The sequence below is a fragment of the Phasianus colchicus genome, chromosome 1 (assembly GCF_987193195.1).
Source record: "Phasianus colchicus chromosome 1, bPhaCol1.hap1.1, whole genome shotgun sequence".
In the NCBI taxonomy this organism is placed as follows: domain Eukaryota; kingdom Metazoa; phylum Chordata; class Aves; order Galliformes; family Phasianidae; genus Phasianus; species Phasianus colchicus.
Window position 1 is genome coordinate 8,710,887 of NC_143436.1, and position 17,624 is coordinate 8,728,510.

The window sequence follows — 17,624 nt, forward strand, 5'->3', positions numbered from 1 at the left end:
TGTACGTAACAGGCTACAATCTTGGGCAAAGCATCAAGTGCTAACATGAAGGGACGGAGATCTTTTTCGATCGCTAGGGGAGCCCACTTTCTGAAGGCTTGCTGTGCCCTCTCGTGGTAACTTGTGTTACTGGTCGGTGGTTCCTCTACTGCCTTCATCACTGCCTTCAGGCTTGTGTTTCTAGGAACCTCATTCCCAAATAATAATCTCCTGGCCCATTCCTGTCTCCCTTGTGGTTGGACGATGTGGTACATCTCAAGTCTTCCCAGCTGTGGTTAGCTGCTGATCATGAAACAACATGAGCAAAATCAATTTTTCATAGGCAAAATGTCTCCAGTTTTCTCTCTTGCAATTATCTTACAAGAAAGTTGTTGAAGAATCAGTTACCAACCATAACACCTGCTATAAGAGTATTTTTCTTTTTAGAAGAGGGATCCAGTGCGTGTATAGAGCGTCCTCCTTGCACAAACAAAGACTTTTTCCAGATCCACACTCCGTGCGATAAGGAAGGAAAAGTAAGTAAAAAGCTTGATCTTATTTATGATCTCACTGAGCTTTCTGTGATGTCTGAATTTGAAAACAAGGTTTTCTAGGAATCTCTTACTCAATTGCTATCCCAGTTTTGCTTCCAGAACTGAATCTCTCTGAGACTGCTGGCGTGCCCTTTAGCTGCTTTCTCTGTTTGTATCCATTTCCATTTTATCCTTCTGTAAGAATTTGTTTATGTCTGCTTTAAAGATCTGTTGTCATGAAATGCTAAGCTCCTTGCTTTTGTGATCAGTCTGACTGGGACCCTGGTGCTGCCTGTGTGCTCATAAAACTAAAGTTTGGAGCACAGGCTGAAGTGGTATCCTAAATCTTAATGTTATGTTGTTTGTTGTCTTTACTGGAAAAATTTAGGCTTATGTTAACATGCTCTGTCCCGACAGTGCTTAGGCATAATTCAGGTGCTGGCATGGCATAGGAGCACTGGATGTGGCCACATCAGTTTTGAGTGGAAGGGTGTTTAATATGTGATATGCCCCTTGGTTTTAGTGTCAAAGAAGAGTCCACAATCTGTTTAAATATCAGCTAGTTATTGTGTTCATGTACTGTGGCACAGTGCAGGTAATGTGCTTGCCTTATGGGATGCCTCGAAAAGCCTGAACTCTCAGTAGGTAATTCCCCCCAAATCTGATGAGTCTCTCATAGGAAGTCCTGTTGGTGGAGCAGCCTGGCTTTGGAGCTCTCCTGCCCTTTGTTCCAGCAGTTGCATAGGGATTTTGGAGGAATTTGGAGAAGAAACTCCCACTCTGGGATATGCCCACATGGGCATGTGGTCAAACCTGTTTTACCTCTTCATGTTTCTGTCTTTCTCAGATCTGCATGAGACAGAAAGTACACAAAACCTGTAGCACCTATGGGTTGTTGGCCTAATATTTGCTGGCATTGTGGACTATTTTGAGGTCTCCTGGTCAGACAGTTCCAAAATACAGCTGAGAGATGATGTGCTTTAATAAAGAAAGCATCTGTGAATTTAGTTCCAGAGCTCACAGACTCTCCAACCTGTTCTTGTCTCACTGATTCTTGCTCTTTTAACTTCTTGCAATGACTTGAGGAATTAGCAACAGTATTTAAGTGCAGCTTCCTACAGGTTACCCTGTACCTGCCATGTGCAATTCAAGGCTCCTTGGCACTGAGCAAACTTCCACCATTGGCTCTCTTAGTGCCTCCACAGTGGCCCTTCCCTTCACTGAACATCATCAGAATGCAAAGTGGGTCTTTCAGCAAACACCTTTCATCTTCAGGTTGGAATAAGAACATACCATTAAAGCAATGGCATACTGGTCTGCAGTTTTTGGCATCTCTGGAAATCAGTCAAGGTTTGCTTCACTCCCTAGTTTTTTCTTTTTGTGATGCTGTCCAATGAGGGCTTGACTCTGTGCCCATCTGCAGGTCAACAGTGGTTGTAAAGCATCAGCCTAAGGGCATATCGACCCATGTCTTACTACAACCATCCAGGTTTTTCACTGGATGTCTGATTGTTGTCTCCTCAGCATCTGTGGAAGTGGCCTTGGGAGATTCATGCACTTGTCTCCTATCGATTTTCACTCATTTTCTGCTTTGAAAATCCTGTGGTGGTCACTTTAGTCTCAGTCTTAGAAACCCTCACCACTGTGACTATGGGCACTGCCTGACCCCTTCCTCTCTGCTCAATTGCTGTAGTTTTATTTTAGTGTCTATGGTGTGTCTGGGTTCTGGACAACCACACAGGTACTTTGCTAGCTTCTAATCCTTTTTTATTTTAAATGCGGGCACTCATGATGCTGCTAAAATAGATAGCAGTACTCCAGAAAATCCTTTAAGTATTTGGGAGCAGCAAGAGAAGGCTGGAGACAGGAATAAGGAGACAGGAGCCAAGGAGGACAGCAAGGCAAGCAGAGAGACACTGGGAGCATTCCCACTGTACCATGTTCTCATGCTTCTGGCCTCGAGGATTCCTGGTTGCGCTGCTGGGTCTGAAGAGTAGAAGTACCCAGAGTGTGAGCTCTGACCAGATTAACTTATTAACACTTGCATTTCTCTGAAACTCAGCTAATATTCATCTTGAGATATTAAACCCTTTTAGGGATAGACCTAAAGTCAGATGAAAATTTGAAACTCAACTGTATGAGTGATTCATCTCACTTGTGTTGCCAACAAGAGAAGGTGGTGAGGCAACACCATTATATAGGTAATGGTACAGACTTACTCATATCAATGTTCACAAATTACTCCTTAAGTAAAGCAGAGGGACTAGAGAGGAGTTGGGGAAGTTCCTGTTTGTTTTTGGCTTTTGCTAATTGGATGAAGATGACCACTGAGAACTTGGGTTCTTTGCAAAGAATAGGCCACTTTGCAGAAAATGCAAAACTTACAATTTTCTGCTGACAAATGCCTTCCAGATAAAGGAAATTTTATAGTGGAAAAGTTGTGTCTAGGGATGCTATGGCCAAGATTATTTATTAACTTGTTAGAATTATTTACATAGCATTCCACAGAAACATTTCTATGGGAAAATTCTCTAGATAAATAGTAATGCACTGTAGTAATTGTTTTAAGCTTTACATTTTTTCCTTTGCTCTTTAAGACATGAGATCTTGAAATTGCTTGTGAATCCAATCATTTGTGTTTCCCTGCTTTGCCCTTATTATTCCAGATGTGCAAGGTCTGTATTTGGCATAAAACATTGGGAATACCCTAATTCAATATACAACCCTTGTATGGTGCATGCAGTCCTAAAGCTTTCTAACACATGATGTGAGCTCCGTGTCTTCTCATTCCAGACTCAGATCATGTACAAATGGATCGAACCCAAGATCTGCAGAGAGGATCTCCCTGATGCATTGACTCTACCTCCTTCTGGAGAGAGAAAGGAATGTCCACCCTGCAATCCTGGCTTTTACAGCAATGCCTCATCTTCCTGTACTCCTTGCCCACAGGGCACGTTTTCAGATGGGACACGGGGTAGGAGTCCTGAAAATGGCTTGTGTCTCCAGAATTAACTGTCTATTTGCGTGTGACTGAGTTTAATGACACATCATCATAAACCAGAGTTTATTTTCTGTAAAGTTCTTAGTATTTGCCATTGGTGAGAGTATATTGATTATCTACTTTTCCTCTGAAATCTTTTTTATTGGAGTTTGCTGCTCTAAATTGACCTGCTGTGTTCTGGATACATTTCTCAGCTGGTTTAAATATCCTAGGGGTAATTTCAGTGGTTTCTGAGGAAGAAATCAGAACTTTTGCAGTCAGTAATTCTTCATCTATGCTTCTGTCCATGCTATGATCTTCCCTGTGCAAATTTCGTTTCAAGCACTGTCAAATGAATATTCAGCCAGCATTTTCTGAGCACAAATTCTGGCTAGTTGATTCTAAGATGCATTGACCCAGTGATCACCTGCAGAATTTTATGGGGACTTGTGTTCACCAGCATGCTCAGTCTTTCAACTTAAGCCACTAAAAAGGAAGTGTGGCATGGGTCTCATTGCTACTCTTCTAATCCTGATGGTGAGGCACTGGAACTGTTTGCCCAGAGAGGTGGTGGGTGTCCCATCCCCAGAGACACTCATGGTCAGGCTGGACCAGGCTCAGGGCAACCTGATCTAGCTCTAGCTGTCCCTGTTCTTTGCAGGCGAGTTGGACTAGATGACATTTAAATGTCCCTTCTAACTGAAACAATTCTGTGATATGTCTTTTGTTATCTAGGTATAAAGAAACAAATGATGTTACTTGCTCATTATATGCTCATTATTTGAGATGTGTTTACACTGTGTGATTTCCTTTTCCTATCCTCTCTCTGTTTAGAGTGCAAAGCCTGCCCTGCTGGGACTGAACCTGCTCTTGGCTTTGAGTACAAGTGGTGGAACATCCTACCAAGCAACATGAAGACTTCTTGCTTTAATGTTGGCAACTCAAAATGCGATGGAATGAATGGTGAGCCAAACTCTCTTCACTGTTAAGTGCCTTTCTCCTCTGCAGGTTGCTGTTGTAGTGGAGCAGCCATCAAAATGGCTATCCTCTTTGCTGTGATTTGCAACACAGTTTCCCTCCTTTTCTTTAATTTCACCAGACTTGATAATTCCTGCAGGAAGCAGTCACTAAATATCTCTTTTATATCAGAAAAGGGCAGAAGATGCAGTTTACATCAGGTCCCTCAGCTGAAGACTTATACTGCCACATACACTTGGTAGCAGACTTTCAGTATCTAAAGGGAGTCTGTAAGAAAAAACAGGTCAGGCTCTTTAGTAGGGTCTGTTGTGATAAGATAAGGGGAAATGGTTTTAAACTGTAACAGGGGAGGTTTAGACTGGATATAAGAAAAAGGTTTTTTATAGTAAGGTTGGTGATGCACTGGAACAGGTTGTCCAGAGAAGTGGTGGGTGCACCATCCCTGGGGACATGCAGTCTGGAATGTCAGGCTGGACAGGGCTCTGAACAACCTGATCTAACTGTAGGTGTCCCTGTTCATTGTAGGGGAATTGGACTGGATGATGTATAAGGGTTCCTTCCACTCTAAATGAATCTGTGATTCAAGATTCTGTGATACTTTGAAGCATCTGAGTATTCCCATTGATAAAAACACTATTTGACTTCTCTCTAATTTATCTCTTTTCATGTTTTGTGACAACTGTGACTTTAAAAGACACACATAACTCTTTTGGAAAACGTAATTGAAGTGTATGGTCATTGTTCATTTAGTTCTCAGAGCTCTCTCTCTGCACATGTGCTAAGATTACAGCAGAGAGCAGTCACAGCTCACTTGTGAAAATGGTTCTGTTCTGGGTTTCTCTCAGCTCTAGTCTTCACTGAGAAATTCCACTCAGTTTGATCTGCCTTGTCAGTCTGATGCAACTCAAGCTTTGAATTATACGTGTTAAGCAGAGGTGTACTGAGGTATGTGCTTTATGTTTAATGCATAGATTTATTCATCAATTTTAAGGCTGGAAGAGGTCAGATGGATCATCTCATCTGATGGAATGATCAGCACAGGTCAAGGAATTTCAATTACTTTGCTGATTCCAAATTGACATTTGCCTATGAAGTCAGCAGCTAATATAATTACTAAAATTTTTCCTTCAAAAGCATTGTTATACCATCCTACAGTTTTCACCAGACATCTGGTGTGAAAGCACTGAATTGATTAAAAATGTATGGTAACGCAGATTTTTTGTTTGTTTGTTTGTTTGTTTTGTTATGTGACCTATTTCTTAAATACCTGCTTTTTTTTTTTGTCCTGTGAAGGTTGGGAAGTGGCTGGTGACCACATCCAGAGTGGAGCTGGAGGCTCTGACAATGACTATCTTATCTTGAACTTGCACATCCCGGGATTTAAGTAAGAAACAAGATTTTTTTCTATTTATTTTTCATTTATCTCTGTCTTACACCTGTGTCACATTAACCGAGGAATGAACAAAGTTTTCAGTTTTCCATTCTGAATTAACAAGCTAAAGATGCTATGGAATGGATACTGATCCCACGTGACTTTGCTATTCTAGGTAGGCTACAATGCTTCTCCTGGAGTCAATGGAGAGATGCAGGAACCTCAGGAGGACAGAGCGTCCCACCTCTCCTGGTCTCACAGATAGGATGAATTAACTGCTAGATGTGCTTGTATCTCTTCTTTTTCAAATGACTAACTTTAGGCTCCTAGCTCAGACCAGGTGCCTACTATTATTATTATCATAAATGATTATCATTATTTATTTTTTATTATTATTGTATTATTATAACATTATATATTGCACCTTGAATATTGTGTTCTGCTTTGGTCCCCTCACTACAAGAAGCATATTGAGTTGCTGAAGCATGTGCAGAGAAGATCCGTAAAGCTGATGGAGGGACTGTAAAACAAGAGTTATAAAGAGCAGATGGAAAGAGCAGAGGGAACTGGGATTGTTTAGTGTGGAGAAGAGGAGGCTGGGAGGAGACCCCATCACTCTCTACAACTACCTGTAATGAGGTTGTAGCAAGGAGGTTGTAGCAAGGAGGTTGTTAATCTCTTTTCTCAGGTGACAATTGATAGGATGCAAGGAAATGGTCTCAAGCTGCACTAAGGGAGGTTTTGATTAGACATTTAGAAGAAATTCTACTTGGAGGGGGATATCAAGCATTGGAATGGGCTGTCCAAGGAATGGTGGAGTCCCCATCCCTGGATGTATTTAAGTTGTATGTGGGAGTATTTAAGTGGACACAGCACTAGGGGATATGGTTTAGTGATGGGATTTGGTAGATCAGCTTGGTAGTTGTGCTTGATGATTTTGATGATCAACCTAGATGATTCTATGATTCTCTGATTTAGACGGGCAAGGAATGGTGTATCTCAGCTGAATAAAGTTGCTACTTTTTATAACAGATAAGCAAACCCTAATTTTTATTTTACAATATGTCCATACAACAAAGAAGATAAAAAAGAAGCAAGAAAAATACCAAGGGAATAGCCCAGAGTGTCCCCAAATTGCTCTACTGAAGTAATTCGTGAGCTGCAGTCATTTCCATTGCAGGTGTTTCTGACTATTGCTCCAGTGTAATCATGTGAAATTCTCCAAAGTGGTCCCTGCTATTGAGTACTAGGAGTGTCAAGGGTATTTTTAAGTGTTTAATAGATAGCACAAGAGCACCCTGGTTATTTAATGAAACTCCTGATTGCATCTTCCACCAGTAGATGCAGTTGAATCAGTGCAAATCACTTAAAGCTACTCCTGTGTAACACATTTAAGTAATAACATTCTCTACCAATGCATTCAAATTTGGGTATTGATGATAGTGAGGGAATTGTACCATAAAGAAATCACACACTTTAAAGTAGTTCTGCTGTGCTCAATAATGCAAAGCAGAGCTGCAGTGCAGGCCTATCCTCTGTAGTTCTGTAAGGGCAGGTTTTATGTGATAGTATTTTGGTAGTTCCCCTGCTGTATAGAAAGCAATTGTAAGGATTGACTGCCGTGTGTCTGGAGAGCACCTTGTAAATGTTTTATTCTTCCTCTCAAATAGACCTCCGACATCAGTGACAGGAGCATCTGGGTCAGAACTAGGACGGATCACTTTTGTTTTTGAGACCATCTGTTCAGCAGATTGTGTGCTGTATTTCATGGCGGTAAGTGAGACCCCTCTCTCCATGACTGACGACTGAGCCTGGTATTTCACATGTCACTTTAATACCTCTGCATAGGTGTGATTGGTTGCACTTGGTTTATTATGACTAAGATTAAGCATGATATTAGTTTTGTATCTGGGGTGCCCTTGCAGAAAGGATTTAATTAATAGCCCAGCAAATTTCCTCCACTGCTAGAATTCTGAGCTGTTGTTGATTATTTGTTTGCTTTAAAAGAGATTATTTGTCACCAAAAAGCCACATTTCCCTTCTTAGACCAACTGATAAATCTCTTGTTGGTTTTCCTCTATCAATTCCAAAGCATTGCATATGTGAAGGGATGATAAGAAAAGGGAAATCAGGAAATTAGTCTTAGTCTGGTCAGTGATTTGGGGAATGTACAGGGCAGCAGACATTTGTCAATGAAAACCAAGTGTCATGGTTTTTTACTTTTCTTGTCCATCAGCTGAGGAAGGTAACCAAATCTGTGACCACTCCCTTGTTCCTTCAATTACAGTGTGAAGCTGGTGCTTTTTTTTTGTATTGAGTGGTAATTTATAGGAATCTGTTCCATCTTGGAGTGGATCATATGCCACTGATGGAGCATAAGAAACACAAAGATAGGCTGGACAGGTTTTTCTTATGTAAATTTTAGAACTGTTTCACTAGAGACATCAACAAGCTGGATATACTGAGATGGTAGAAACTACAATATTTCTTTGAATTTTAATTTTCTTCTCTCCATGCTCTTGGACCCACATGTTTTATACATAAACAGAATTTGAAACCTCAGCCATTGTGCTGAATCTTCCTTGTTCATAATTAGCCATAGGACTTTAAACAACTACTGTGTGAATAAGAGCATCTTTTAGAATAGATGCCTGTTCTCAATTGGAATATTGCCAGTGATAGAAAGCAGGATAAATATGTTTACTTCCCTTTATTAAATGTTAAATGCAATTGTAAAATCCTTTATATATATTAATGACTATATTATAAAATGCTAATGTTTAGTATAGTATGACTCCACTTTTGTGTTTTTTTAAAAATAAATTATTATGACTTTTATAGGATATTAATCGAAAAAATACTAATGTGGTGGAGTCATGGGAAAGAAGTAAAGAGAAGCAATCCTACACTCATGTAATCTCTAAAAATGCTTCCTTCACGTTTACTTGGGCCTTTCAGAGAATAAATGAAGGCCAAGATGTAAGTATTGTTTTACAGCACAGTTTCCTTTGGACACTCACTGTCTGTGCTCTTACGTTCTGTTAAAGCTCACAGGCTTCTTGTGAGGGCTGAGTGGCTGTTACCATATAGGTTGTTGTGGTTTAAGTGGACAGGTGGCTCAGCACCACACAGTCATTTGCTCACTCCCCTCCTGCCCTTCCCAGTGGAATGGGGAGAGAACTGGGAATAAAAGAACTCATGGGCTGAGATATAACTTTTGATCCAGATAGAGAAAAGAAACAGGATAATAGTTATGATTATGTGTGTGTGTTTTTGTGTGTGTGTGAATGTATATAACAAGTGATACACAAGTGGTTGCTCACTGCCCCCTGACTGATGCCCAGCTAGCCCCCCGAGCAGTGGAAGAGAGAGAGGTGAACTCCCATCCACTTCAAAATGCCTTCTTCATGATGACATATGGTATGGAATATCCTTTTGTCCAGTTGAAGTCAGCTGTCCTAATTCTGTTCCCTCCCAGCTCCTTGGCTCTTTTTCTGAGAATGGCCTTGTCTCTGTACAACAACTGCTTAGCAGCAAATATAAACATCGGTGTGTTATCAACATTATTATTGTCCTAGAAACAAAACGTAGCATCACACCAGACACTCAGAAGAAAAAACTGCATCCCAGCTGAAACTAAGACATAGGGTAACTCAGAAAGGAGCTGTGGGTAAACCACCCATGCTGGAAGTGCATGCATAAATCAGTGTCCATGTGCAATGATGTGGTGGCACCAGGGTGGTTTCTTTGGGTCTCGTTCTAGAGCAGGCAGTTCATCAATGATGTGGCAAAGATCTACTCCATCACAGTGACTAACGCGGTGGATGGAGTTGCCTCCTCTTGCCGTGCCTGCGCCCTGGGCTCTGAGCAGTCTGGCTCATCCTGTGTGCCCTGCCCAGTGGGACACTACATCGAGAAGGAGACCAGCCAGTGCAAGGAGTGTCCAGCCAACACCTTCCTGTCCATCCACCAGGTCTACGGCAGGGAGGCCTGCATCCCATGTGGGCCTGGCAGCAAGAGCACCAAGGTATGGAAGCTGTGATTGTCTCAGTGAAGGGCAGACTGGGTAGGTTGGAACATAAGCACTCAAAGAGCCAGCTTGGCTGCTTTTACTGCAGGTATGTGTCTTGTTAGCGTGGGAGTATTATTGTAACCAATGAACCCATTCTTCCAGTTATGTCCTTAGTCTAGTTTTTGTTTCTACACATATGATAAAATGATAACATTGACCGCATTGGCTCAAAAAATGGTCCATTTCAAGAAGGTACACTGGGATAGTGTATGAATAAAGTAAACATTTAAGTTACTTGAACCTCCAAACTCTTGCCATTTTGAACTCATGGACTTCACCAGCTGGATGATGTTACCTTCCCTTTAGAACTTGCCTGTAAGCCTTGATAGATGTTTACCATGTGAGTATTGTTCAGCAAGGAATTGCACGGGGACTTGAACAGATCCGTTTTGTTCATATTCTTCCTGTTTTTGGTTGGGTTCATATTTTGTTACTGTTTCTTAAGCTCTGCTTCTTGGGTTTGCAAGATGGAAGTGTAAGCAAGGCTGTGGTTCTGGTCTATCTAGAGGGTTTTAAGCTTGGACAATGAGATCGTAAATATACCCACAACAAAACAAAGCAACTCTATATTTTCTTGGATAGCAGAAAGGCAAGGTTTAGGAACATCAAAGCCCTGCTGAGATTTGGTCGCAAAGAACTGAAGCAAGGATGGGAATTTTCTCAGGGGAAAGATGAATCATGCAAACAGGACAAATTCCCTTTTGTCCTTAGCAAGGAAAGTAGTCCTGTCTGCTCCTCCTTGCTTTAACTCACAGTTGCCAGCTATATGGTTTGCTGCTGGTCCTCCATAATTTCTCTTTTATGAATTTCTCTCTATCTCTGAAGGACCATTCTGCCTGCTTCAGTGACTGCTTGGTGTCATACGTCAAGGATAACCAGACCCTGAGTTATGATTTCAGCAACCTCAGCCAGGTGGGCTCCTTGATGAGTGGGCCAAGCTTCACTTCCCGTGGGACCAAGTTCTTTCACTTTTTTAACATCAGCCTGTGTGGAAATGAGGTGAGCTCAGTGGGTGTTGAGGGTTGAGTTAACCAATGTGCAGTCCATGTTGATTCTTGATGGGATCACACTGAGGCAGTGTGCATCATCACTGTGCAAATGCTTTCCTCTGTATCTTGCCCCCTGTCAGATTTGGAGTGTACCAGAGCATATTGCCATATACAACAGTTGACATTTTGGAGTAGTACCAGATGATTATCCCTTGAAAGCCAATGCATACAATTTACATCAGTGTTTATTCCTGTAAAGTTAGGAAATCTCTTCTCCTTATACCAAAGGGTTTGCATGAGATGAGATAAGCCAGTAATCGTATTTCTTTAAAGAATTTTGCATACTTTTGGGCTTAAATGTGTACATACCTATCTGGATTACAGCTGATGACAGATCCATAAAGATACTCCCCTGTAAATCTGGTCTTCATTTCTCAAACATTTTTCCTTGGTACTGCAGTACTATCAGACTCAGAGGACCAGGTCTGTGTGCTTGGCATTTTGGAGGGTCAAGCCTGCCAAATTCCTTGATTTGGCTTTCATTGCTGCTGTTCTGAGATTCTTACATTTGTCTCAGTATGTGACATTAATGCAGTCCTGAAGGCTGTGTATCTGCTTATGAATTTAATGTAGTCGTGCTTTGAGAATATTTTATCTGGTTTAAATTCCAAATAAAGAGGTATTCTACAGTGCATTATTTACAGGCAGTATGTTTTTTCCGTACAAGTCATTTTATTATGCTCTGCAAGTAAGCACTGTGCTGTCAAGATAAACAGAGAAAAGTGCTTCGTAGCACAAGTTTCTGATAAGACACATACTGGAGGTGACATCTTGTTTCTGAGTCTAAACGAGGCTTTAATCGGAGCCTTCAGAATGACACAGTTTATTGCTGCAATTTGTTTCTCTCATGCTGGAAACATCGAGTTCTTTCTAAGACGAATGAAGCTCATACAGTTTGCAGTGTCTCCCGAACTTTTCCACATCCTATCAACAACCAACAGCTTCCCCATTTTTCCTGATTGTCTGCAGGGTAAAAAGATGGCTATTTGCACTGACAATATCACAGATGTTACCCTGAAGGACATGGTTGCAGAATCAGAAGATTTTTCCAACTTTGTGGGAGCTTTTGTCTGTCAGTCCACCATCATCCCATCAGACAGCAAGGGCTTCCGAACAGCCCTGGCTCTTCAGTCCAATAGCCTTTCTGACAGGTTCTTAGGTACGTGGTTTGTGTTTTGCATATTGCTGCTAGTGAGTTATCTTAGGGCTGGTCAGCTCTTGTCTGTATTAGTATTTCTTCCCTGTGTTTGGTTTTGTGGGTTCCATGGTGCATAAAATTTCAGCATAAAAATCCGAAGAATGTAATTAAAAGGATTTCATTTGCTGTCATGTTTCCCACCCACCTTGTGTAGAGCAAGACCAGTCACTCTAGCAGTCCCATTAGTCCAAGTATCCCTGCCCATGCCAAGTCCCCACTCAGGCAATTTCAGAAGAAGGTGTTACTGGGACATAATTAGGTGAGGGCAGCATGAGGCAGTGTACACCATTATGTCTTGCATTGCTCTGGCTCACAAGTTTGCAGAGTCTAAGGCCAGAGCAGACAATGAAGTCATCTAGTCTGCTCACCTATCCATTACAGGCACAGAATGCTTGTACTTGCTCCCTGGCATTGAGCCCAGAAACTTGTTTTTGACAAAAGCACATCTTTGCAAGAGCATTCAAAACCTGAACTTCTAAGACTAATAGAAATGAAAGCTTTTCAGTGGTTGTTATTATTATACATTTCACTGGACAAACACCATCTCCATATTTTGTATTAAAGCAGCTATTTTTCCTGTTTGAATTTACCTGGCTTCAATTTTCAAAACTTATTTCCTGTGATTTTTTTTTTTTCTCCATTTCACAGCTACTTTCTCCTGCCTGGAGAATTTTTTTGCACTGGGCTCATCACACCTCCTCACACCATCACACCCTGCTCATCTGCTTTCTGATAAACTAAGCAGACCAAATTCTTCAAAGTCTCTTGCTAACATGTATTTCTCTCAAGCATCCAAATACCTTCTGAGGCTCTTTCTGTGGTATCTTGTTATTATCTTTTCTTAAAGTTTGGGCACTACAGCAGCATTTCATTCGCTATAAAGACAATGAGAATCACTTTCATGTTTGTATTTACATGCAACAATTGAATCTTTGAGCCCTTCCGAACTCATGGGATTTCATTATGTCCTCTTGGTTCTATTGTCCAGAACGTTTTCAGAGTTACAATTTTCAAGGGACAATCTCTCTTTTTTAGGACTGGCCTTCATCTCCTGCAGCACAGTGCTGCACTAAAAGATGTTACGTTTCAGTGGGACCAGCTTACCAAGTGCATGAAATCACCCTTATTTCTATTCTTCTTGATCTTTGTCTCATCTGCACTTTACCAATAGTGATTACATTGTTACCTGCAGATCACTGATGAAAATCTTGCATTCTGGGACATTTTGGGTCAATGCATAGAGAAACCTGGGGCCGTACCCCTTTTGATGACAATTTGCCATGGACAGATAATTTTGTAATTGATCAGCTAAATAACTTTTAATTCAGAGTATACGCTTAATTGATAGTACACTGCCAACTCTTTAATTAAAATCTGACATTAATTAGTGAAATACTTGATAAATGTACATAATTTTCTTTAGCAACCAAATTTATCAGCACTAAAGGAAAGAAATCAGATTTCTTGAACAGAAGCTGTTCTGCACAAATTCATGTTGTCTGCTTTTTTAAATGTATCTATGCATTAACCAAACCTCGCCTTTCCTTCCCATTCCTTTTGATCTGCCACATCATGTTAGCCACGTTTTCATCTGTGGTTCAGTTTTGTCCTTTCTGAATTTCTACACTGTATTCCCTTTCCATCAACCTTCTGACAGTTCACTATCGTTAAATGTTCTATTAAAACAGATATTTCTAAGTGGGAAATCTTGTTGGCCTGATTTACTCTTAGATACAGGTTTGCTAATTTATATGTGCATGCCAGGTAGTTGCCAAAATCCTCTCTTGCTAGTGAAAAAATAAGGTGTACAAACATTATCTTGGAAAGGATGCAGGTAATCCTGATTTTCTCTTTGTACAGAGAAAACGTATCAAGATCTTCTGCATTTTCTGTACTGCAACTTTTACATTTTAAAATGCTTGAAGTTTGCCTTTGACATCCATAAGGCATATTTCATTTCTAGTATTTTTTAACAGGTCTCAGACTTAAAATTTTTCTGGTGCTGCCAAACATGAGCTTTTCCCTGAAGTCTTTAGCATCCATTATCACTTTTTTTGTAACTGAAACTTTGGATTTAGATAGATTGCTATCTGATTCTCTATTCCCTCTCTATGAAACTTTTGCTGTTGTTTTTTTTTTCTTTAAAGGTTCTTTCCTGCTACTTTATTCCAAGTGGACTCCTAATCAAAACAGTTGTCTTTCAAGAGAGAGCCGTTGTGGCTTTTTAGCTATCTAGTTAATATCTTCTGAGAAATACCATCTTTTTTCCTCACACTTGATTTTGCTTCCAGTGTTTCTATTTTTAGAAATGGCATTTTGGGATGCCAGCTTTGCAGTACTACCTATGGGATAGGAATATTCTCTCATTACCTCTGGAATATATTAAAGTACCTAGGAGCTACATCTTCCAGTCTACTGAGTAATGAATGTTTGGTTGAGATCCAAATTTAAGATGCCCTGTGTTAGACACAATATCTTCGATTAGAGGAAATATTATTAAAGGGACTCTAGCCTGTGTTCTCAGGTTGGAGACTCCTCCACAACAATGGCGTCTCTCTGCATGTGTTCCCCATGGCTGCTGCAACAAGGTTCTTTGCTTTTTCTTTGTGTTGATGTGATGCTCTGTGGCCATTCCTCACCTGCATGACTAGGCAGTGTTACTGAGCACATTGATCCATGTACTTACACGATCACAGGCTTGGACAGACTAAAGAATGCAGCCAGGGTGTCTAAACTCTTGGAAGAACAAGGGGAAAACTCTTGTCTTCAGTCTTCCCATCAGTTGCTGGCTGCTTATCACTTTGCTTTTTACAGTTCTAGCAGTTTTTCACCTCAGTAAAAGGGTGCAACCTGCCCCATTTGTACAGCTCCCACTTCTGAAATGTTGTGGTGCAGGATCAGTGTTTTCCATCTTCTCTGGTTCATGGGATAAAAAGGATCTCAGAATTTGCATTACTTGAGTTTTCCTCTTTCTCAGGTCTTCTCCAAAGTCCATGCAGACCTGTGTAACCTTTATTGCTCCATGCATCCATCTGTTTGTTCCAAAATGTGCCATCAAGGCTTTCCTATGAATCCATAATCCTTCTGAATCTTTTAAATGAAGTTTTCTTCCTTCAGTAGTACGGATTGCTCTAGATGTTTTGATTATGTTGTGTTAGAGTTATACACAAAAGCATCACATGCAAGGCATATGGTTTTAGCAGTTGATAGTATCAGATTATTTCCAGAAGTCCTTTGCCAAACCGAGTTATTTTATTATTCTGTTATATCTCCTGATAGATGTAAATTCAGGCAAAAAGAGTATAATTCATGTCCACTGTTTTTATTAATATTTTCTGTATGACAAAATCAGACTGCATGAGGAACATACAAATCTGCAATCTCAGAATAAAGGAAAATGAATAATATATAACAATGCCATTAAATGCTATATTAAGTGAGAACCATACCTTGCAGACAGAAAATATTGCATATGAACCTCTCAGAAATCCATCCCTATCTTGTCCCTTTCATTTTTATTTTCCTAAATTTTAGGAGCTACTGTTGAAACAACGCTGGAAAATATCAGTGTCAAGACAGACATGTTCCCTCCCTCTCCAAGCAAAGTACCTGATGTGCATTTCTTTTACAAGTAGGTAAAGAGTCCTACTAACTGGTACCTCAACTTTATTTTGTTTAAAGGAAACTAAAGCTCTGAGGGAAGATCTTTAATGCACCTCTAATCTTTATTGCTTTAGCCAACATTTGGCTGATATGGGTTGACATATTGAAGAATATTTTATAAAATCAGCCAACACTGTTTGCTTAAGTCTAAATTATACTTGATGGATAGACAGTGATACCAGAACTTTGATTAATCCATGTGCCACTTCCACTGTAATGTTGCTTTCCATAATTTCTTGTATGTGACTTTGGTGTGTTCACTTTTCACTATGTATTTTCTTTCACAATCATTTGTATTTTATGATGTTACAAAAAAGAATGTATTAAAGTTAAAAATAATTGTTCCAAGTTGCTCAGTTGTTAGCATACTTTTCTTATTATTCACTCTCCTCCATAAAAAGAATTTGGGTAATAATTAGATCAAAAATCACCTCTATTAAGATGTCTGTGTGCTGGTAGACAACATGTGAACTGAGTTTCTGTGTTTGCTCTTTGGAGCTGTGGGACTATGCAGGTTATCCTAAGGCACGTACCTACATTTGCTGTACCAGTTGGCTCTCAGTGTTGACTTCAGTGATAGATCTTAATTTGCTATACCACTTTAGGTTTCAACACTTCATGAATACTCAAATACATTTTCTTGAAGGATATTGCAGACCAAACCCCACAGCAGTGACCCTACTTTGAGAATATTATAAACTTGACCAACAATGTTAGTTTTTTCAGAATAACATCCTCCTTACCTTCTGCTGTTTCAGGAACAGTGTAATATAGAGTTCCTGGACAAGGAAAAAGCTATCATGAACTCTCTGTCAGAGTAACACAGCAAGCACAACAGTGCCTGTAATTCTGTTTTTTAATCTTTCTTATTTTGTGGGTGGGTTTATTTCTTTGCTCAGCAGAAATCAAACTAGCTAGAAAAACAGAGCAGTTCCCCAGGTGCCATCTCAGAGTACTTTGAGATTTGAATGATGTGAAGAAGCCTAAGAAGCTTCTATTCCTCCTTTTTGTTTTTCCAGCTGACAATGGCAAAAGTGCCACAGCAAAGATTATTACATTATTATTGCAGGTTGATGAATGATGTAGACCTATGAAACAGCAGCATGTATTTACTGTAGTGGAAACATTCCTGACCGCACATTTTTCTTCCTGTTTCATATTAGATCTTCAACAGCAACAACCTCTTGTGAAGATGGTCGTGCAACTGTTGTGACAGTGAGATGCAACCCCAACAAGCCAGATCAGGGAGAGCTTTCAGTGCCCAGGTATTTAAGTGGTTGTGTCCCAGTGGTGCCTGAAAACTCGATAGGAAGTTTATACTTAACAGCAATGAAAAGTGCTGTTCTCCCTCATTTAACCTTCTGGGAAGTCTCACTCATTTCTCCTCCAGAGCTGTTAAAGCCCATCATATATAATATGATATACAATCTTTATATGATATTTTTACTTATATACTATATATACAGTAATGTCTGTCTGGACATTACTATTGTATTGATCATACATACCCTCACTCATCCTCCTTCCCAAAGCTAACATTGTGAGATGTGTGGGATCCTCTTTGGAATGGGTTATCCATGCCCACCTGAGCAAAGCCAAAGAGGCAGCTTCTTCACATGTGACAGGTGAGTGACTGATGTTTGAATGCCTTTGGAGATGTTTAACCAGTTTCTTAAGGCCTTGACACTCTGCAAATGACGCTAGGCAACAAGTTACCATCTATTAAATACTGTGTGAATCTCCTTCAGATGTGAGTCCTTGCTTTCTAGCATTTTGTGTTTAACACAGTGTGAGCTGTGA

At 40.2% G+C, this 17,624-nt stretch overlaps 1 protein-coding gene across 1 annotated transcript in view; it reads left to right on the plus strand.

The window, feature by feature from the left end:
* The window catches only part of ELAPOR2 (endosome-lysosome associated apoptosis and autophagy regulator family member 2), a 98,306-nt gene that overhangs the window by 72,599 nt on the left and 8,083 nt on the right, over window positions 1-17,624 (plus strand). Inside the window, exons 8-18 of the mRNA XM_031590603.2 lie at window positions 427-515; window positions 3,306-3,486; window positions 4,327-4,455; window positions 5,764-5,854; window positions 7,513-7,615; window positions 8,684-8,821; window positions 9,606-9,869; window positions 10,740-10,913; window positions 11,933-12,122; window positions 15,696-15,792; window positions 16,988-17,089. Of these exons, the coding sequence (XP_031446463.2) occupies window positions 427-515; window positions 3,306-3,486; window positions 4,327-4,455; window positions 5,764-5,854; window positions 7,513-7,615; window positions 8,684-8,821; window positions 9,606-9,869; window positions 10,740-10,913; window positions 11,933-12,122; window positions 15,696-15,792; window positions 16,988-17,089 (1,558 nt within the window). The remainder of the gene's footprint in view (window positions 1-426; window positions 516-3,305; window positions 3,487-4,326; window positions 4,456-5,763; window positions 5,855-7,512; window positions 7,616-8,683; window positions 8,822-9,605; window positions 9,870-10,739; window positions 10,914-11,932; window positions 12,123-15,695; window positions 15,793-16,987; window positions 17,090-17,624) is intronic.